The following is a 22,747-nucleotide window of genomic DNA, read 5'->3' as shown; positions in this document are numbered from 1 at the left end:
TTTATAACAGAATGGTGTGAATAAATGCGAGTACACGTGAGTGGGTACATATACACTGCGTTTCAAGCCTGACAGAGTAATGCATTGGGCATATGCTTACAAGGAAACAAATGAAAGAATTCAAAATCGATTACCAGTAGCTTCTCTGAAGATGAGGGCAAAAGTTTTAGGATGACCTTTGAAAGATGGTTTTAAAAAATCTGGATCAGGCTCAGGTTTGAAGCCACAGTTTTACCTAATGAATTCATTCTTTCTCCATCAAAAGACCTGGTTCATCCCAAAAGGAAAATTTTATGGCTGGCAGTTTTACCTTGGGGATTATCACCTAGATATAGAAATAACCTCAGTATAATTTTAAAATACCAGAGCTTTGCAATAATATGCAAATTACTTGTTCAGCTCCTTTCCATAGGGCTGTGAAAAGGACAAAGTTTTTAAGGGATCTCTTGTAGTTCCACCAAAAGATATTTCATTCGAGTTTCCACATTAAAAATGTCAGATAAACGGGAAATCCAGGGTGGAAAGGAGTAGTGTGCTGTCACATTATAAAGAAAGCATCTAGGGTCACATAACAACGTGTGTATAAATTTTTGTATGAGAAACTAACTTAAGCTGTAAACTTTCACTTAAAGCACAATTTTAAAAAATGTCAGATAAAATTTCTGGAATTCTAAGATGCAAAATGATGGAGACGAAATGATCATAATAATTATAACAAAACAGATTGAAGGATAAGAGAGTGAAACAGGCCAGAATAAGTGGTTTCCACTTTTACTCATTGGCTAGTTGGTCGCTGCATCGAGGGTCAAGTATTTTGGATAGTTTTTCCATTTTTGACAATGCTAAGGCACCATGGTAGCATAGTGGTTAAGAGCTACGGCTGCTAACCAAAATGTCGGCAGTTCGAATCCACCAGGTGCTCCTTGGAAACTCTATGGGGCAGTTCTACTCTGTCCTACAGAGTCACTATGAGTCGGAATTAACTCCACGGCAAAAGGTTTTTAAGGCATCATCATATGTCAGTGTAACCTAGAGTTTCAAAAAAGGATCTGAACTAGAGATTAAAGAAAAAACCCTGAATTCTGGACAAATGTCATACTTGTTATGTTCAGTAAAGGTAACTGGTAAATGAACACACACCACAGTAAATACTGGGAATTTAATAAAGCCTCAAATGACTTAGGAATGAAATGAGCCCTACAGTGAGAAACAAAATGAACTACTGGTATGGATCAAATTGCCCAGAAATGTCATGTGTCAACATTAATGTCAGTTCCTCGGAACCAATCTGTCGCTCCTTAATTTCTCCAGGCTTCCCAGACCAGCAGGCCTCCTGACAGTTCATTTCACAGGGATGCATCTACTTTGAAAAAGTGTGTGTAACTCCCGACCTGTCCACTCTATCAATGTAAGACTTGGCCATAAAATCCTGTATATTTTGCCCTGGGTAGCAATTATTAACTATCCCTCAACACATGTGTCAGACACATAAGCAATTGCTTCAGCCTGTTTATACCTCTTCGTTCCTTAAAAAAGTACCAAACAGCAAACAATGAGGCCTCTGTGGAATCTGAGGCATCAAAAATATTCGTTTCACGGTGAAAGTCTGGTAGTAACAACTCATTCTTGGGGAAAAAAATTAATAAAAACAAGTATCCATTGATATCTAGTATGTCTCCAGAAAGGTGTAAAGTCTCTGGCTATGAGACAGGAAGCGTATAACAGGAACAAAACACAAAACCGCAAAAAAGGTTTACTATCTGCTGTGGCCACTGCCACTCCTGAATCTCGGTTATTGTGATGATGTGGTTCTCTGCCTTGACTTTTGTAAATCAGGTTAAATGGGAGTCCTCACAGTGGGGGTGTTTCCTCCTGACCCTCCACCACCCGTGCCTGATTATGTAAGGACTGATTACCTTATTTTATGCTAGCAACCCCACGCTACAATGAACGCATGACCTAGAACCCAGAGCCTAGAGACTGCCTCACCTAATTGTCTATCATCAGGGTCCCGTGAGTCTATTGTCTGCTCTCACATCCTAGGCTTCCTCATCGTTCTCATCCACCCACATTAGAACAATGGCATTCTTTATTCTGAGTACTCTGCTCCCTTTGGAGTTGTTAAGGCATGACAAGAGTTAATACCGGTGACTTCTTACTATCATTTCATCCCGTCCCTGCTCATTTTCCTCCCTCAGGGGTGTTGCTCATGTTGGTCCTCAATGCCTGTCAAGGATCACTTAATCGGCAATGGTCTGGGGGTGGACAAGAACCCTGCTCTCCCCACTCGCTCTAGAATTCCAAATCCTATTTGTATTTCGCATTTCATCCCAATGCTATCCATCTGAAAGTCTTCCAATTTCTTCAGCTGGTTCCTCTGATTGCCCCTCTGATTTCTCACAGCACTCGATCAGGACTCATGTTGTCCTTCTTTGCTAGACCACAAGCTCATCTAGTGCGGTGTCTGATCGCCCAGTCAGTACTCAACAAATACTTATTGAAGAGTAAATGATTTGATTAATTTACCTATTTTTCTATTTTTTAAAAGCCAGTTGTCAAAATCTCATTTCATGTTTTGTCAACTTCCTAGTTCAGTAGAAGCTGACTTTTATAGGAAGTTTTCCTAAAACCTATTTACAACTCCTCCTTCCAAAATTAACCAGTTGCCGTCAAGTCGATTTCAACTCATGGCGACCCCACTTGTGTCAGAATAGAACTTTCAGTGGCTGACTTTTCTAAAGTAGATTGCCAGGCCTTTCTTCTGAGGCACCTCTGGGTGGATTCGAACCTCCAAGCTTTCGGTTGGCAGCCGAGCACGCTAACCGCACCACCCAGAGACGACTCCTTCCAAAATTAGAAGTTAGGAGAAGTTTATTTTCTCTCAACCTCTCTTTTTTTCTCCCTCTCCCTCTCTGTTTTTCAAGTTCCATCTGCACCTTGCAGCAAATTTTCTATGTAAGTGTCTGAAGCTTTTCTTTTAATCAATATTATGCTTTGTTTAGTCTGTTTTTTTAACATAAATGTGTGCACATTAAAAAATAATGACATAACATCAAACTGAGCTGAAATGTGAATGCATCTGCCATTTGTGTTCTGAGGGACTAATTAATAATACACCTCTCCATCTAGTTTGATGTATTCTTATACATTGTACCTTGCTCTAGGACTACGCTGAGGCCAATGATCATTGTCACATCTCTGAACAGCTATTTCAATTCTGTGCTATTATGAGCAAACGAAAGAAGAAATTGAAAGAGTAGGTCTCTAGCCTCAGGGTAGAAGCTAGATAGAATGCATGGGCATATACCTAATACTAGCCTTTTTTTAAAAAGTAATATAATTGGTGTGAGTTTCATTTATTCATCAGGGCGGTGTTTGCAAGACAGCTTTCCTGGGTCACGCAAACCTACTGAAAATTAATTTAGAGAGCAAACATTATGTTGGTTAGTCTGAACTTTCTATATTTGTATTGTTGCTATAGGCAAGTCATTTAATCTGTGTAAACCTTAGTCTTCTCGTTTATAAAACGAGGATGACCTAAATAATTTTCAAGGTCATTCCCAGGTATGAGAGTGCTTCATATTCAAAAATCAGCATCATGAAAAATAAAAACAACCTGTCAATAATTGCCATTTATTTATTTGCTTTCAGATGTTCAAATAACATAAAAGTAATCATAAAACTGAAGCGCAGGTTTTTTTCTTCCCTTACAATATAGTCCGAAAACCTTAATGCTAATTAATTCATTATTACCAGCTAGTTCCACCACTTCTCTGTCAGTTTGTCTTGCTGTGATAGCTTGTATGTTGCCATGATATTGGAAGTTATGCCACCACTATTTCATGGGTGCCTGGAACAGACTAGAAAGAAGGACCTGGCAGTCTACTTCTGAAAAAACTGGCCAGTGAAAACCTTATGAATAGCAGTAGAACATTGTCTGATATAGTGCCAGAAGGTGAGCCCTTCAGGTTGGAAGACACTAAAAAAACAACTAGGAAAGAGCTGTCTCCTCAAAGTAGAGCCAACCTTAATGACGTAGATGGAGTAAAGCTGGTGGGATCTTCATTTGCTGATGTGGCACAACTCAAAATGAGAAGAAACAGCTACAAACATTCACTAATCATCAGAGCATGGAATGTACAAAGTACGAATCTAGGAAAACTGGAAGTAGTCAAAAATGAAATGGAATGCATAAAGTTGATATCCTAGGCATTAGTGACCTGAAATGGTCTGGTATTGGCTATTTTGAATCAGACAACCATATGGTCTACTATGCCGGTAATGACAAATTGAAGTGGAATGGAGGTGCATTCATCGTCAAAAAGAACATTTCAAGACCTATCCTAAAGTACAGTGCTGTCAGTGATAATACCCATATGCCTACAAGAAAAGCCGCTGCTATTCATAAGTTTTTCACTGGCTAATTCTTTTCAGAAGTAGAGTGCCAGGTCCTTCTTCCTAGGACAATCTCCATATGTCTACAAGGAAGACCAGTTAATATGACTATTATTCAAATTTATGCACCAACCATTAAGGACAAAGATGAAGAAATTAAAGATTTTTACCAACTTCTGCAGTCTGAAATTGATCGAACACGTAGTCAGGATGCATTGATAACTACTGGTGATTGGAATGCAAAAATTGGAAACGAAGGATCAGTAATTGGAAAATATGGCCTTGGTGATAGAAACGATGCCGGAGATCACATGATAGAATTTTGCAAGACCAACGACTTCTTCATTGCAAATACTTTTTTTCAACAACATAAACAGCAACTATACATGTGGACCTTGCCAGATGGAATACACAGGAATCAAATCAACTACATTTGTGGAAAGAGACGATGGAAAAGCTCAAAATCATCAATCAGAATAAGGCCAGGGGCCAATTGTGGAACAGATCATCAATTGCTCATATGTAAATTCAGGTTGAAGCTGAAGGAAATTAGAACAAGTTCACGAGAGCCAAAGTACAACCTTGAGTATCTCCCACCTGAATTTAGAAACCATCTCAAGAATAGATTTGACACATTGAACACTAATGACTGAAGATCAGACGAGTTGTGGAGTGATATCAAGGACATCATACACGAAGAAAGAAAGAGGGTCATTAAAAAGACAGGAAAGAAAGAAAAGACCAAAATGGATGTCAGAAGAGATTCTGAAACTTGCTGTTGAGCACCAAGTAGCTAAAGCAAATGGAAGAAATGGTGAAGTAAAAGAATTGAACGGGAGATTTCAAAGGGTGGCTTGAGAAGACAAAGTATTATAATGACATGTGCAAAGAGCTGCAGTTAGAAAACCAAAAGGAAAGAACACATTTGGAATTTCTCAAGCTGAAAGAACTTAAGAAAAAATTCAAGCCTCGAGTTGCAATAGTGAAGGATTCTATGGGAAAAATATTGAACAACTCAGGAATCATCAAAAGAAGATGAAAGAAGTACACACAGTCACTATACCAAAAAGAATTGGTCAACATTCAACCATTTCAGGAGGTAGCATATGATCAGGAACCAATGGCACTGAAGGAAGAAGTCCAAACTGCACTGAAGGCATTGGCGAAAAACAAGGCTTCAGGAATTGACAGAATACCAGCTGAGATGTTTCGACAAACAGATGCAGCCCTGAAGTGCTCACTCATCTATACCAAGAAATTGGAAGACAGCTACCTGGCCAACTGACTGGAAGAGATCCATATTTATACCTATTCCAAAGAAAGGACATCCAACCAAATGTGAAAATTATCGAACAATATCGTTAATGTGATTCACAAGTAAAATTTTGCTGAAGATCATTCAAAACAGCTGCAGCGGTATATCAACATGGAACTGCCAGAAATTCAAGCCAGATTTAGAAGAGGATGTAGAATAATGGATCTCACTGCTGATGTCAAATGGATCCTGGCTGAAAGCAAAGAACATCAGAAAGATGTTTACCTATATTTTATGGATTATGCAAAGGTATTTGACTGTGTGGATCTTAACAAATTATGGATAACATTGTGAAGAATGCGAATTCCAGAACACTTAATTGTGTTCATGAGGAATCTGTACATAGACCAAGAGGAAGTAACTCGAAGAGAACAAGAGGATACTCCGTGATTTAAAATCAGGAAATATGTGCGTCAGGGTTGTATCTTTTTCACTATACTTATTCAATCTGTATGCTTAGGAAATAATCTGAGAAGCTGGACTATATGAAGAAGAATGCGATATCAAGATTGGAGGAAAACTCATTAACAACCTGCATTATGCAGATGACACAACCTTCCTTGCTGAAAGAGAAAAGGACTTGAAGCACTTACTGGTGAAGACCAAAGACTACAGCTTTCAGTATGGATTACACCTCCACATAAAGAAAACAAAAATTCCCACAACTGAACCAATAAAGCAACATCATGATAAATGGAGAGCAGATTAAAGTTGTCAAGGATTTCATTTTACTTGAATCCACAATCCATGCCCATGGAAGCAGCAGTCAAGAAATCGGTGGGCAAATCTGCTGCAAAAAAACCTCTTTAAAGTGTTTTAAAAAAAAAGACAAAGATGTCACCCTGAGAACTAAGGTGTGCCTGACCCAAGGTATTTTCAGTCACCTCATATGCATTTGAAACCTGGACAATGAATAAGGAACAAGCATTTATGGAGTACCTGCAATCAAATACCACTCATGAGATTGGATGTCTGGAGGTTCACGGGTAGGTGCTGTGGCCTACAGCTCAACCACAGAAAATATGAGTATAGCCTCAAGGCACTGCACACACCCATCCTGATAATGGAAACTTTCCTACTGTGAGTGTGGGTGGGGACCTGTGAGAAAGATAAGAATACTGTGGAAAGCGAAATGCATTGGAAATTCTAGGAGGTGGCAATCATAGTGGCAAGAAAGCCTGACTCATGGTGGGTGTGGAGCTGACCTTTTGCAGGGCAGAGGGACACCATTCACCAGGCCAGGTGCAAAACACTATGCCATTTAAATTTCCTGGTAACAGGATCCAGAGCCAGACAGCAATTGAGAAATATAAATGATCATTTAGTCAGAGAACCTTTGGATTAGGAAAAAACAAACCTTCAAGGTCATCTAGTCCACCGCTCACCTAAATTCATTTAATTCACTTCCCCAAACTATATCTCTGTATGTATGTTTCATTCCTATTGCAAATATTTGACATTTGTTTGTACAAAATACACTAATAGTTCTTAGAAAATACAATAGTAAATAGGGACAAACTTAAAAGGCAAAAAAAAAAACAGAGGTTCTGAAAAGAGATTTAGCACCATGAATAAACCGTTGTCCTTTACACAAGTGTTGCTGTAGGGTGCCAACCTCACATGACAGAGTAGAACTGCCCCTTCGGGCTTTCTTGGCTGTAATCTTTAAAGCAGTAGTTCGTCATGTCTTTCTCTCCCAAGGAGCCACTGGGTGGGTTCAAATCATCAACCTTTCAGTTAGCAATTAACCATTGTGCTACCAGGGTTCCTTTTATACCAGTGTAACTTACTATTATATACCTGCATCTGGCTTTTTAAATACTTAAAAAAAAAAAAAAATTTTTTTTTTTAATTATTCATGAGGATTGTAAATATTCTTTATAATGGGGGAAAAAATCTGTCAAAGCAGGTGCAAGGGCTAAAAGAATACACCTTCCTGTTTCCTTTTGTTACCTGTTTTAAAAAAGAACTCACCCTTGAGAAAAGCCTCTAAGAAATGCCTCTAGCGGTAACTTCTGGAATAGAATTAAACATATTGCAGTACCAAAAAAAAAAAAAAAAAACAGACAAATAAACAAGGCAAGGTAGACTGTGGTGTCAACCTATAGGTGCCCTGTCAGCAGAGGAGGAGTCTCGCTCCTGTGAACTCTGTAAATTATCAGCCCAGTATCCACTGTGACACAGACTCCTCTCCTCGCTCCATCCATCCCGAAGCTACATGTACTCTGTCCTAGAATCCCCAATGGAAATCAGGCACAGAAGCTTCCACAGAAGCCTGAGTTCCTCCTCACAGGTCTTGACACACGGCAATGGCAGGTCCCTGTTTAGGAAGGGGGGCTTGCACCGCCTTGGGGCTGCACCCAGTGTCTATGGGGGGGCTGGAGGCCACGGCACCCGCATCTCAACCTCCAGAGGCACGGTGAGCTATGGGAGCCAACTCACCAGTGGGGACCTGTTTGTTGGCAATGAGAAAATGGTCATGCAGGGCCTAAATGACCGTCTAGAAAGCTACCTAGAAAAAGTGCAGGCCCTGGAGCTGTCCAACTCTAAGCTTGAAGTGCAGATCAAGCAGTGGTATGAAACAAACTCTCTCAGAATCGATGGAGACTACACTGCATATTACAAACAAATCGAAGAGCTGCAAAATCAGGTAAGAAATGCTGCCCTTGACTACTCTGTTATTTAGCTGCATGATGGATTAAGAGGGCATATATGTTTTTTTTTTTTATATGTTAGGTGAGTCAAAAAGGACATTGTAAAACAAATTAGGCTGAAAAGCTAGCCCTGTAAAAATGCTATATTCTATCATCTACTCTAGTGGTGTGTACCTGACTGCATAATACAATGACTTTAAACCAAACTATTCTGAGTTATTACGTACAAAATATGTAATTCTTATCCTCCCTTGTTAAAATCTGTACTTCGTCACAATTTACTAAATCAGGACTAAATGGATAGTGATTTTTTTTTCTGAAAAGAGCTCAATTATTTTTTATGTGATAATAAACCTTTCTTAATTTTTCTCCTAGTTGCCACCAACTTTCAAAACCTCAGTCAATTCAGAGATTTTCTCCTTTCATTGTCATAAATGTCACATACAAGTGTTAGAATCCCATATCATAGATCTATGGGATAAAGTGATTCAGGGTGGAAACAGGGGGAGAAGGTAAAGGTCTTAATGCTTAATGATGTTGGGTTTATAAATGCCTGGCTTAACAGCCTGATCATCATCACCAAGCAGTTCAGAAACTGTTGTTGTTGTTGTTGTTAGGTGCTGTCGAGCCGGTTCTGACTCATAGCAACCCTCCATACAGTAGAACAAAACACCGCCCTGTCCTGCAACATCCTCATGATCTTTGTTATACTTGAGCCCATTGTTGCAGCCACTGTGTCAGTCCATCTTATTGAGGGTTTTCTTCTTTTTCACTGACCCTCTGCTTTACCAAGCATTATGTGCTTCTCCAGGGACTGATTCCTCCTGATAACATGTCCAAAGTATGTGAGACAAAGTCTCGCCAACCTCGCTTCCAAGGAGCATTCTGGCTGTACTTCTTCCAAGACAGATTTGTTCCTTCTTTTGGTAGTCCGTGGTATATTCAATATTCTTCACCAACACCACAATTCAAAGGCATCAATTCTTCTTCCGTCTTCCTTTTTCACTGCCCAGCTTTCGCATGCATACATGGCAATTGAAACACCATTGCTTGGGTCAGGTGCACCACAGCCCTGAAAGTGACGTCTTTGCTTTTTAATACTCCAAAGAGGCCTTTTGCAGCAGATTTGTCCAATGTAACGTTCAGAAGCTCTCTACAGTAATAAATTGTTATATTGCTCACAATGCAAATTTATTGCAATCATATCAGAACCTGTTCCCATACCATCCAAGAAAGGTGGAGTTCTCTGTTTTATCAGTTGCGTGGAATAAAAGCAGAAGACTTTGCTCCTAGTCAAAGGCTTCAAATATGACATGGAGCAGCTGCTTTGCTTTAAAGTCCTCATCTAATCAAGAAAAATCGCCCTTTCGCTTTCTATTTTAAGATTTGTATTCCTTTAGCAGAAAGGCCACTTACTTAACAGCAAGTCAGTTTTTCTTGACTTGTTTTAGACATCAGTAGGACCATCAGTTTGATTCAGAAGAGCAGGAAGTTACCTGGGTGTTTCAGGAACTCTGAGAATGAGAGATAAAGGTATTCAAATTGTCATTTCTGCCTTTCCAATCATTCTTCTCAGGTTCCCACTAAAAGCATTCAAAATAAGCCAACCATTCTCCCACACCTGTCTTATTATTGACATTTCTGAATCTGCTTTTGATGGTCCCGAATACATAGGCACAGTCATCGGTTCCATTTAGCTGGAAGACCTGGTATATAAAGGTGGCCTTTCAAGAACTGAATCTACTAAAAGAGACATGTCATTGTACATTTTCTACAAGTAGGCTTCTTATCTATATGCATCTGTGAGAACTCACCCATTAGTTAACTGAGTCTTAAGATGGGGGCTTATCTGTCTCGATACCCCTAGTGCCTGGTACCACATAGCAAGTGTTCGTTTAATCAGCCAATACTCAGCGGGCACTAACTAGGTGCTGGGCACCATGGTGGACACTGGGGACTATGATGATGAACATAATTTAGGCGGAACTGGGCAAGAACAAAGACAATTTCTATACAGAGGGATAAATGCTAGCAAGGAAAGTGTGTAGAGCAACAAGAACACAGGCAGGGCATCCAGTTCAGCTGCGAGGGCATTGGAGATTTCCTGGAAGCAATGATGTCTAAGCAGAGACATGAAACAGTAGGAGTTCACCAGGTGAAGAGAGGCGAAGAGGATTTTTCTAAGAGGGAATAACATCAAAGGCAAAGAACTCAATAAAGGTTTGTTGACTCAAGTTGAATTAAATTCTCCTTTCGCAAAATCACTAGAAAGCTAAGTCCTGGGGACATGCAGTTAGTTGCCTTGTAGGACTCTGTTATGTTAAATACCCATATCATTATTCTTCCTTTCTATTTTCAAGTGGAAATTCCTTAAGAAACTATCATCCCTGATGTAACAGTGGCTATATCAGGTTATGGAGCCCTGGTGACTCAGTGGCTAAGCATTTGGCTGCTAACCAAAAGGTTGGCAGTTCAACTCCGCCAGCCACTTCTTGGAAACCCCACAGAGCGGTTCTACTCTGTCCTATAGGGTTGCTATGAGTCAGAACTGACTTGAAGGCAAAAGGTTTGGATTTTTTTTTTTTTTAATATCAGGTTATATCAGATCCTAAGGAGAAATTCACTCATTCTAAACTCCTATTCAGTTCAAAATATCATTCTTCATCATGTATTTTCCAGATTAAAGATGCTCAACTGAAAAATGCTCGATGTATCCTGCAAATTGATAATGCTAAACTGGCTGCTGAGGACTTCAGGCTGAAGTAGGTTCTCTAATACCATGGTAAAATTTCTTGAAAAGGAATTCCTTTTAATAGTACTTCATGACACCTAACTTGCAATATTATTGTTAGTAAAAGAGTTACCATTAAAGACTTTTAGAATCTTAGTTTCGAAAGTGTTAGAAGCTATTTGGTCTGACCCAGCAGTCAATGCTGAGCTTCTGTCTCCCACAATCTTAAGATTTGGTCATCTAGTGTGTAACTGAGCACCTCAAGTAACTACTACTGCTCTCACTGACTACCTCTGATTATGCTAAGGTGTTCTTTCTTACAGTAACCTATGATCTACCTTTCCACCAAGTAAACCTAATTCCATTCCTTGGAGTAATAACAGTTCACTCTTCTTCCATATAAGACCCCTTCTGTTATCTCAGCAGAGCAATTATGTCTATCCTTGTGATTCTCCAAGTGGGACATTCATGTCCCTTCAAATACCTACAGGTGTATGACCCAAGTTCCGGGGGTGTCTCTTGATGCTTTCTAATTTGCCGGTTTTACAATATGATCTGGCCAGCCATTTTATTTGTAACCACATCACACCTCAGGAGATCAGAGCTTTTTCTCTTAAACTTCTTTCACGCTAGGGCTTCTTCATTCTGAATTTGTACAATACATTGGCACTAAAAAGTCTTGCATGATTTAGAAGGATGGCACTTTAATGCTACAAGGGATTCAAAAGAAGTAAATGGGAAAGCAGAAGATCAAAGCCATAAAAATTCATTAACTTAATCCTACTAAGTCAGCATCTGAGTGTCCCATTCCATTATTTTTTTAATAAGTTTTGCTGCTAAAAAAAAGTGAATGAATATTAGATTGTAGAGGAGAACACATGATTGTTTGATATAATTCACTCTGGATGTATCTGTTTACAAAGTAATAAAAATAAATTAATCGTGTACATTCATTAAGTAAATCTAACTAACCATATTTAACATCAATAACAAAAGTCCTTTAATAACACCGTAATTAAAGCAAAAAATTTCTTTTCTTTTAAAATATATTCTAAAATTCAGGAACTTTTGAAAGTTATTTCACAAACCACTCCAAATCACAGAGATTATGCTATGGACCAGATTAGCTGATTCCTAGGTTCTTATGCACATTTTCTGAATGTATAAAGGGGAACTGAAGGTATTGAAATTGATCTCCTCATATGCTACATAAAAATCTATCATTTTATTAAAATTATCTATCTTTTTTTATAATGAGGTGGAAACCCTGGTGGCATAGTAGGTAAGTATTATGGCTGCTAACCAAAAGGTCAGCAGTTCAAATCCACCAAGCGCTCCTTGGAAACTCTATGGGGCAGTTCTACTTTGTCCTATAGCGTCCCTGAGTCAGAATTGACTGGACAGCAACGGGTTTAGTTTTTTTTAATCCTATAATGACTTGAGAGAGACTCAATTATCTCTGCATGCTAACTGATTCACAGGTATGAGACTGAGAGGGCATTACGAGTAACAGTGGAGGCCGATCTCGCAGGCCTGAGTAAGGTCTTTGATGATCTAACCCTACGCAAGACAGACTTGGAGTTGCAAATTGAAGAACTGAGTAAAGACCTGGTTCTCCTTAAAAAGGAACATGAGGAGGTAAGAAAATATTCACAAGTGATATTGGGAATGATGAAATTTCCCAAATAAGAATAAGGAGAAGAGGAAGAGAACGAGGAGGAGGATGAAGTGGTGTTGGTGGTAGCAGTAATGGTGATGATGAATAAGATGAAAACAATAATGACGGGAGCCCTAGCTTTTCATTAGGCCGTTGTATAGGTTAAATCACATGGAATAGTACCTGGCCCATAATAAGTGTAGTTATTTATTTATTTCTAACTCATTCCTCATAAGATTTCTTATGTTTTTTTTTGTTCAGCCTTATCTGAGACTGTGCTTCAGACTAAAATGAATCGGTATTTTCACTCTTGCAGGAAGTCATTGCCCTGCGCAAGCATCTGGGCAACACTGTCAACGTGGAGGTGGATGCTGCTCCAGGCCTCGACCTCAGCACCATCATGAACGAAATGAGGCAGAAATATGAAGACATGGCCCAGAAGAACCTTCAAGAGGCCAAAGAACAATTTGAGAGACAGGTAACAGCATGATTCTAAAGGGCAAGGTAATGAGTTGAAATTGCTGCCCAGAAAGAGATAACTCATTTCCTTTCTTTCATTTTTTTTTTTCTTCCCATTTTTGGAACTTTAGACTGCAGCTCTGCAGCAACAAGTCACAGTGAGCACTGAAGAAATAAAAGGAACTGAGGTTCAACTAAAGGAGCTGAGACGCACCTACCAGAGCCTGGAGCTAGACCTCCAGTCCCATCTCAGTATGGTAAAGCACAGTTAACTTCCATTTCTCCCATTTCTTAACCCAGTGTGTGTTTCCTAAACACCTGTGTTAGGAATTCTAGATATGCAAAGACATATAAGAAATAACCCCTCCCCTCACAGAGCTGGCAGGGAAACAGGCCAAACAACTGATCATCATGGAAGGGCAGAAAGAAATAGAGGAAAGGGCAATGCACAGCAGGAATGCAGAGGAAAGAGTAAATCTGGAAGACTTCACAGGGAAGGAGGTGGCATTTGAGCTAGATCTTAAAAATAGAGATGAATTTTAAAGTTGGAGAATGAGGGTAAAGACATTCCAGGCTAAGCAAATCAGTCAGTTTATGATAAATTATACTATGGTAACAAACAATCCCCAAATCATAATTGCTCACAACACCACCACCACCACATCGATCATGGGTTGGCTACAGCTCTGCTTCGAGACATTTTCACTCTGCGGGCAAGGCTAAAGGAGCAGCTGCTATCTGAGACGTGCCAGTGTTGTGGCAGATAGAAAAGAGCAATGGCTGGACCACATGATGGCCCTTAAAGCTTCTCAGAAAAGGCATTTGTACTTCCATCTGCATTTCTTTGGCCAAAAAAAAGTCACATGGTCATGCCTATCAATGGGATGAGGAATTCTAATGCTTTCATAAGGAGGGTACCTACCATAAGTCACATGGCCAACCCTGATAAAAGGTTCAGGGAGATAAAGCCTCTCACAGGGAGGGAGGGCAAATATTTGAGAACAATAATACAATGTACCACACTGAGAGAACCGTGGGCGCAAAGCTAAAAACAAAAAGCAAGAACTAGTGACCCCAGGTGAGGCTGAAGTTGCCCATAGATAGAGTAGGAGATAAAGCTAGAAATACACACAATGCCGCGATGGCTACCTGCAGAGTTTCTTCTCAAGAGAAACTGAAATTGAGCCAACTCTTAACCGAAGTCCTCAAATAAAAAATGCTCTCCTTCTTCTGTTCATAGAAAGAATCTTTGGAGCACACATTAGAGGAGACCAACGCTCGTTACGCTGGCCAATTGGCAACCATCCAGGCACTGCTAAGCTCCCTAGAAGCCCAGCTGCTGCAAATTCGAACTGACACAGAACGCCAGAGCAATGAATACAGCATTCTTCTTGACATAAAGACCAGGCTTGAGCAGGAAATTGCTACGTACCGCCGCCTTTTGGAAGGAGAGGCTGTAAAGTAAGTCTCTTAGAAGGGATGTCAATTTCTACATGCTGTTCTATTTGAATGTCCACACATTAAACTCTGTCACTCATTACCCAGGATCAATGCAGTCTTTAATACAAAAGCAATCACACAGACACACACAAATCAGCAGCAAACAAAATATATCAAAAGGTACACACAGCCCAAAAATATCAAATACAGTCTTTGTACTTGAAGTCATGTGGTCAGACTAAGTTAGGAGATGGTTATCTATGTGATATAGATTATTCTTAACTTTTGTAATTAATGCACCAGTGAAAGTACAATAATTTTTTTTTTTTTTTTTTTTAATTCTCATTGAGAACTCATGAGCTGAGCAATAGGCCACAGAGGTCCCTGGGAGCTCATTTGAGAATCAACAGCATTCTAGCAGCAAGGTAGCCGAACACCTCACCTAAGAAAGTCAACAAGAGAACACAAGATTTAAAATTCCACTGTAATTCTGTTATATTCATTACAAAAACTTCTAACCCATGTTAACGAGTCGGTTTTGAAGCTATATATTTTCAAGTTAAAAAGTAAGACAGACACACAAGTTGGAAGCAAGGAGCATTGTAAAATGGGACATACAAAAACACCACTAAAACACATCACTCAGCCTTTGATTGCTTTGAAAGATAAAAAGTGGGGATGGCAGTAACACTGTTGTTTGTTTCTTTTTCTTTCCTTAAAAACAAATCAACAAAAAGGACTTCAGAATATCAGTTAAGCACCCTGGAAGAGAAAGGTAAGTGTTCTAATTTTCATAGATTGCCTGTGCTAAAAAAAAAAAAATTACCAGCCACAGGTGAAAAGTTAAGTGAGACCAATTCTCAAGTGGGCGGAATGACACCCCAAAAACCATACCCATTGCTGTCGAGTGATTCAGACTCATAGCAACCCTAAAGGACAGAATAGAACTGCTCCATAGGGTTTCCAAGGCTGTAAATCTTTATGGAAGCAGACTGGCACATCTGGAGCAGCTGGTCAGTTCGAACTGCCAACCCTACAGTTAGCAGGCAAGCGCTTAACTACTGCACCACCAGGGCTCCTTGACATGATACTAGGGGTTCTAAAAATCATGTGTCTTGCATGTAGGGACCCTTCATATGGGAAATTTGTCACACTTCCTATGGGAGAGCAATTTCCATGCCTGTGCTGTTTCTGTCCTGAGACATCCTGAGATTCTATTTAACAAATAAGACTAAAATGCGAATTTTGCTTAATTCAATATTAGATATTTCTGTCTGGGGGTGGAGAGAGTAGGACGTTTTAAATTTGGGAAGAGTGGCACATTTTCTGCATTTGTTTCTAAAATGGGTTTAGAAGTATTGAAGAAAGAGAATGGATTTAACTGTCTTCCTAAAAGTACAAAATAACAGTAATTTAAAATCGAGTGTCATAAACTAGCACAGTCCGGTGTCTGAATTAATGTTTAATGCTGAAATCTCAATTCAGATGTCAAGAAAACCAGGAAGATTAAGACTGTGGTGCAAGAAGTAGTGGACGGCAAGGTTGTGTCATCTGAAGTCAAAGAGGTGGAAGAAGCTATATAAACAGCTGCCAGAAGGAGATGCTGCTGAGAGCACTGTGGCTATAATTTTTGCTCCCTAAAAGAAAGCAGCCATTTGAAAGCCCTGTTAATGCTTTGTAGTGATTAGAAATGGGAATTTATCAGTCTCTGTAATTTAATATAATGTTTTACTCAGAGGAGCAACAAATTGCCTGCAAAATGAAATCCAACAGAGCGCTAGGATATTTAAAACATCATTACTGCCATCTTTACCGTGAAGCATATTAATTACAAGCTATATTTTTTTTATATAGACCAGCTAACATCAATGTATAGGTAATATTCCTGAAAATTACATTACATGGCAATTACACTAAACCTCGAAGCAGAGAGTCCATGTAAATGACAAACCCCTCTCTTTAACTTTTCCTGTTTCTAAATTGCAAAAGCTCCTGCGGGGTGGGAGGGAATAGATTTCTTACTGAGCCTTTTTTTTTTTTTTAACCTCATTGCATTTTTATATCAGTACAATTCTGCTACCTTTGAGTTATGTTTCCTTTCCACTGTCTCCATTGCCTTTTAAAAACTCAGCTCAACTCTTTGAATAATTTGAGAGTCAAATCCCAATCATAAATGCTGAACAGAATAAGAATGAAGCATACGCTGGAAATGGAATGGATTAAAAGCAAAATCAGTGAAGGTATAAATCATATAAATCATCGTGTGTTCTCTTTCTTTACGTGATGAGAGTATATTATGAACCACTTCTCACTGTTTCTTTAAATAACAGCTTTACTGAGACATAATTCACACACCATAAAATTCACCCTTTTAAGATATACAAATCAGTGGTCACTAGTAAAGTCCCAGAGTTGTATAACCATCACCACCACCTAATTTTAGAACCTTTCCCTCACCCCAAGAAGAATCCCCATACCCATCCACAGTGGCTCGCCATTCCCCCTCTCTCTAGACTCTGGCAACCACTACTTCCAATCTCTAAGGATTTGTCTGTTATGGACAGTTCATACAGATGTTGTTGTTGTGTGCTGTCAGTCAATTCCAACTCCTAGTGACCCTATAAGACAAAGTAGAACTGCCGCATACGGCTGCCAGGGAGCAGTTGGTGGATTCAAACTGTTGACTTTTGGTCAGCAGCCTGAGCTCTTAACCACTTCACTTCCAGGGCTCTATATCATATATATGGAATCATACAATGTGTTGTCTTTTGTATATGAATGTTCACATCACAGTATTCAGAATAGCCAAAAAGAGGAAACAGCCCAAATGTCCATCAATTGATGAATGGGTAAGCTCAATGTTGTATATCTATACAGTGGAATATTATTTGGCAATAAAAACGAATGAAGTACTGACACATGCTACAACACAGATGAACCTCGAGAACATTATGCTAAGTGAAAGACTCCAGATACAAAAGACCACATATTGTATCTCATCCTCTTTTCCATTTTGGTGAGCAAGAACTGCCTTGCAAATATTTACAGAAAAATAAATTTGCCTTGTATCATTGTATTGTAGTAAATAGACAGCTAAAAAAGTTTATAAATAAGTAGGATTTTTAGTTTTATTAATATGTGAAAAATAATAACATCTACCATTTATTGAGCACTTAGTTTGATCCAAACGGTGGGTCAGGCATTTTACATGCATTTCTCATTTAATCCTTACAACACTCCCATGAGGTAGAAACTATTAGGTTGAATCATGAACTTGCCAGTATTTGATCACTTTTGACCTTCAAAAATTGCACTCTCATATGGTTTAGTCTTAGTATATTATCCCCATTTTACATAGGAAGATAAATGAGGATTATAAATGACGACATGAGATAATATTTTCCCAAAGTCACACAGTTACCAATAGTGAAACAAAACTGAATCTCAGGGCTGTTTGTCTAAAGCCATGATACTCTCTTAAGCAACTTACTACGCGACAAATGACTGCTGACCCACACTCAGAATGACTGTTTTCCTGTCCTTAGTTCTGCCATTTTCTAATTGTCATTTTCACTAGCCAGACATTGCATGACACCCAGTTGTGGCAAATGGCCAGCTTTGTTACCTAATATCACACCCAAGACCTAATTCAGCCCAATGGAAAAGCTATTACTTCCACTCATTCACATTCCCTTGCTTTTCAAAGAAGCGAAGAGGTTTCAGTCTCATTTTTTCCCAATTTTTGTCAAAGTCACTTCAACTAGTAAATTGCTTTTTTAAATGTTAAGAACTTAGGAAAGTGAATTCTTTTTCACCTCCCAGGACTCAATCCAGAACAGTCTGAAATTTTTGACAAGCAAATACCAGAGACTATGCATCTAATTAATAAAAAAAAAAAAACCTGCATAGGCTGGTTTGAAATTCACTAGGCACAGCTACTTGTTATATGGCAAAAACGACTCTTTATTGAAGAGGTAGGATTATTACTGTAAAAACGGCATGGGGGCAGCCTCTGATCTCCTCTCTCTCCCCAAGGGGGGAAGGAAAATCAAGATCAACAGCCCAAGGCTGATTCCTATGAGTCAGAGGTAAGACTTGCCTCCTCTCCCCACTATCTTTACCAACTCTGACATCAACAGCCCCTCCCATGGCACTCTCTACTTTTCTGCTGGGTTTGATAATTCGTTGCAATGGCCATACAGAATTTACAGACAATACGATTATGGGGTTTATTAGGGAATTAACAGGTTACAATTCAGGCTCAGGAACACTCAAGATACAGTTCTTCCATCAGGACAGCCTCTTTTCAGCTGTGCTCACATGGACACCTATCTCTGGCCCTAGGCCTCTGCCCTTGTGCAGGCAAGTGTTACAAAGCTCTTTTAGCCTCTGCCAATAAGTTCCCAGAGGCACACCAGGCACTCAGCTTTCTGACTCCATGGGCAGGGAAGTCTCACTGCTTGGTCTCCTGCCACTGCTTTTCGCCATCTACAGGGTTACAGGTTGCAATCTCTCCTGGTCGCCTGGTTTCAGGAGCTTCTCAGCGCAGGGATCTCAGGTCCAAAGAACACACTCTCTGCTCCTGGCTGTTCTTGCTTGGTGGTGGTGGGATCTTCTTCTTCCTGACTCTGGGATAGCTCATTTCAAGCTCAGCGGGATGGCAAAACTGACCAATCTTCTTGGCGGGCCACAATTGCCCTATTTGCACAGTCCCACCCAATCACTTGGGTGGGAGTTGCAAGACCAAGGCAAGAAAGGTCACACAAAAGCAATCCATCACACCACAATTACTCTTAACTCAATTTCATATCAGAAAAATGAAGACTTCTTCCCTGCTTTTTCTTTCAAGTAATCTTCCAAGTAATCAAAGAAAGTAGGCAAGACTATACATACATCTGTAACAAGATGGTTCTACCAGTAGTTACTGTATGAATCAAAAACCAAAACCAAACCCATTGCCATCGAGTCTAGTCCAACTCAGTGACCTTATAGAATCGCTATATTATACGATATAGTATAAAGTACTATGTGAAAGTGAAACATTAATCTCCATGTCTGTACTTTTTATACCAGCTACAAAACAGAACAGCATGATTCTACTTCTGATAGGTATACAGATCCAGGGAAGGTTCCAGGTCCATAAACATAGGGCTATCACACATCCGGTCACTATGAGTCGGAATAGGCTTGACAGCAATGGGTTTGTTTTCTGGCTTTTGGTTTTTTTGTTTTGTTTTGTTTTGGTATCATATTTAGAATGAGCATCAGTGTATTTCATCTCTTGATATGGAATCATCAGGGCAAAAGTTAAGCTATCAAGCTCAGAGCGAACCCCTAGAGGTGAGGTTAGGGTGGAAAGAACTATTTTTTCTGGACTTTGGATATTATTTCTACACAGAGCCCTGCCTGTAACATCTAAAAAGGAGAATGGTGTGGAATGATATAAAATTAAAACTTGGTCAAAGTGAACCCCATGACCCCTTCTGCTCTCACCCTTGCCCACTCAGGGGCAGTTTCCGGTACCTGATCACACCCTGAAATAACAACTCCAACTTTAAGCATAGGTTAATGATTTCTATTCCCCTCCGCCCCAAACATCTGTTTTCTCTTCCCTAGACTTAGTTTTAAGATTCCCCTTGTTGTTCCTGATGTTGTGTGCCATCCCAGGGTATTATCGGCCTCCCAAATCCTCCCCTACCTTGGAGAATCATTGAGCCCCAAAGTCCAGAGGTCAGCCCCAACCACGTGGGTCCCTCCCTGTTCATCCCTCATCTCAAAAGCACAGCATAAGACATAGGCAACCCATTATTCTTCCACTTACGGAATCTCAAAATGTTATTCACAGCAAGAGAGGAAGGTGTTATGGGCAAAGAAATGAGTGACGCACAGAAAGTGGAAGATGTAGCTTTAAGGGACAGAACTCAGGTGGAAAACCATGCAATCAAAGACCAGAAAACTAACCAACCTGGAGTGAAAAGATGATCACACGTTTTACCTCATAAAAATCTAAAGATTTACAAATGCCACATAACTATTTTTTTCTATTTTGAATATTCCCAAAACTCAACAAAAATGGGAAGCATTAACTCTTCATTTGAGCAGTTCACCCTGTCTCTGTTCCTCTGTTTTCTCTATTCCTCAACTTCTGTAATCACTTTGCCAACATGTCCAGGATTGTTTGCTTTGTGCATTCCTGCCTGCCTATACATTTAGGCAGCTGTCAAAGAAAATTATTTCACTTCTAAAAACTGTAAGATAGAGGCTTAATTTTTTTTTTAACTTAGCTTCCCCAACCACACACACACACACACAAAACCATTCAATGAGAGCTATTTCTCCTTCCACTTTCAAGTTGCTCTCCATTCATAACAGGATTCCGAATAAATCTTGGTCAAAGCATGCTAGTTACCAGGGCATAGTCATTTTCAAATTAAATGAACATTAAATGACACATTTTAACATATTAAAGATTAAGTTCTATTTACTTTGGACCTGTCATGAGGAAAGTCCAAGCCCTAGAAAAGGACATCCTGTTTGGTAAAGAGTCATTGGAAAAACAAGGGAAACCATCAATGAGATGGATTGACACAATCACCACAACAATGGGCTCAGACATATCAAAAATCGTGAAAGTGGCACAAGGCTGGACAACTTCTGATTCTTCAAAGCACGTTTTGCAAAGCTTTCACAAAAATTAAAAAAAAAAAAAACATTGCGTAATTTGTTCTATACAAATTTTACCCGTTTTTCATAGCAGTTAACTGAAATGATTCACTGGCTTTTTAACCTGAGGCTTTAATTTTTTTTTTATTTGAACGGTGTGTTTCCTCTTACTCATATTGATAATGACAATAAAATCTGAAGTTTTTATACAATGCATTCATTTGGTCAGCACATGTATTGAGCAACCATTGCGTGCAAATGGAGTCCTTGGGTGGTACAAAAGGGTAGCATGCTTGGCTGCTAACATAAAGGTTGGAGGTTAGAGTCTACTGAGAGGTGCAAAGGCCTCGCAATCCACGTCGGAAAAATCAGTCCCTGAAAACCCTAGGAAGCACAGCTCTACTACGACATACATGGGGTCACCCTGAGTCAGAGTCAATTCTAACAGTAACTGGTTGCTGGTTATGCGCAGTATCTGTTAAAGGAATAACTATACTAAGTAGAGTATAAAGTACTGTAGGAAAGTAAAAGTGCTGGGGATGGAGCATTCCATTATCAATCAGAGAAGGCCCCTAACTACATGGAATTTACTAAGAAGGTCAATTCTTATGTAAAGAAAAATCTTCTAAAACTACTAAAAAATAGCATTTTTAATGTTCCTAAAATCATAAAGTATTAATTTTATTGTATGACACTGCGAAAATATGTCAAATTCTTTTTGTTTTTTAAAAAATGGAATTATTTTGTATTTCTTCAACAAGAAAAAAAAGGTGTCTTATTTACGAATCTTTATATTTGTAATTGAGGAGCGCTGGTGGCGAAATGGAAACCCTGGTGGCGTAGTGGTTAAGAGCTACAACTGCTAACAAAAGATTAGCAGGTTAGCAGTTCAAATCCCCCAGGGCTCCTTGGGAACCCTATGGGGCAGTTCTGCTCTGTCCTACAGGGTTGCTATGAGTTGAAATCAACTCAAGGACAGTGGGGTTTATTTTAGGGGTGGGTGGCTAAGTGGTTAAAGTGCTGGGCTGCTAACTTAAAGATCAATGGTTTGACTTTGAACCCACCAGGCGCTCTGCAGGAGAAAGATGTGGCAGTCTGCTTCCCTAAAGATTTACAGCCTTAGGAACCTTACGGGGCAGTTCTACTCTGTCCTCAGGGTAGCTACGAGTAGGACTTGACGGCAGTGGGTTTTATATTTGTAATTAAAAATGAGAAGAGTCCTGGCCCATACAGTTTGTTGGTCTCTTTCACTCAATCCCCAAGAATTTAAGATGTCTTCTTCCTGAATGGAAACTCTGGTGGCGTAGCAGTTAAGTGCTAAGGCTGCTAACCAAAGGGTCAGCAGTTCGAATCCACCAGGCACTCCTTGGAAACTCTATGGGGCAGTTCTACTCTGTCCTATAGGGTCGCTATAAGTTGGAATCGACTCGACG

General features: G+C 39.6%; 1 protein-coding gene across 1 annotated transcript; it reads left to right on the top strand.

Annotated features, from left to right (window-relative positions):
* The first annotated feature begins 7,952 nt into the window (after positions 1 to 7,952).
* Positions 7,953 to 16,234, top strand: KRT20 (keratin 20). The gene is made up of 8 exons (XM_049860603.1): positions 7,953 to 8,360; positions 11,044 to 11,126; positions 12,577 to 12,733; positions 13,069 to 13,230; positions 13,343 to 13,468; positions 14,452 to 14,672; positions 15,389 to 15,426; positions 16,137 to 16,234. Exons 1-8 carry the CDS (start codon positions 7,953 to 7,955, stop codon positions 16,232 to 16,234), a joined length of 1,293 nt encoding a protein of 430 aa, XP_049716560.1.
* The last annotated feature ends 6,513 nt before the right edge of the window (positions 16,235 to 22,747 follow it).

Source organism: Elephas maximus, chromosome 19 (assembly GCF_024166365.1).
Source record: "Elephas maximus indicus isolate mEleMax1 chromosome 19, mEleMax1 primary haplotype, whole genome shotgun sequence".
Classification (NCBI taxonomy): Eukaryota; Metazoa; Chordata; class Mammalia; order Proboscidea; family Elephantidae; genus Elephas; species Elephas maximus.
Note: the sequence above shows the minus strand (reverse complement) of the source record. Positions and strands in the feature narration are given on the sequence as shown.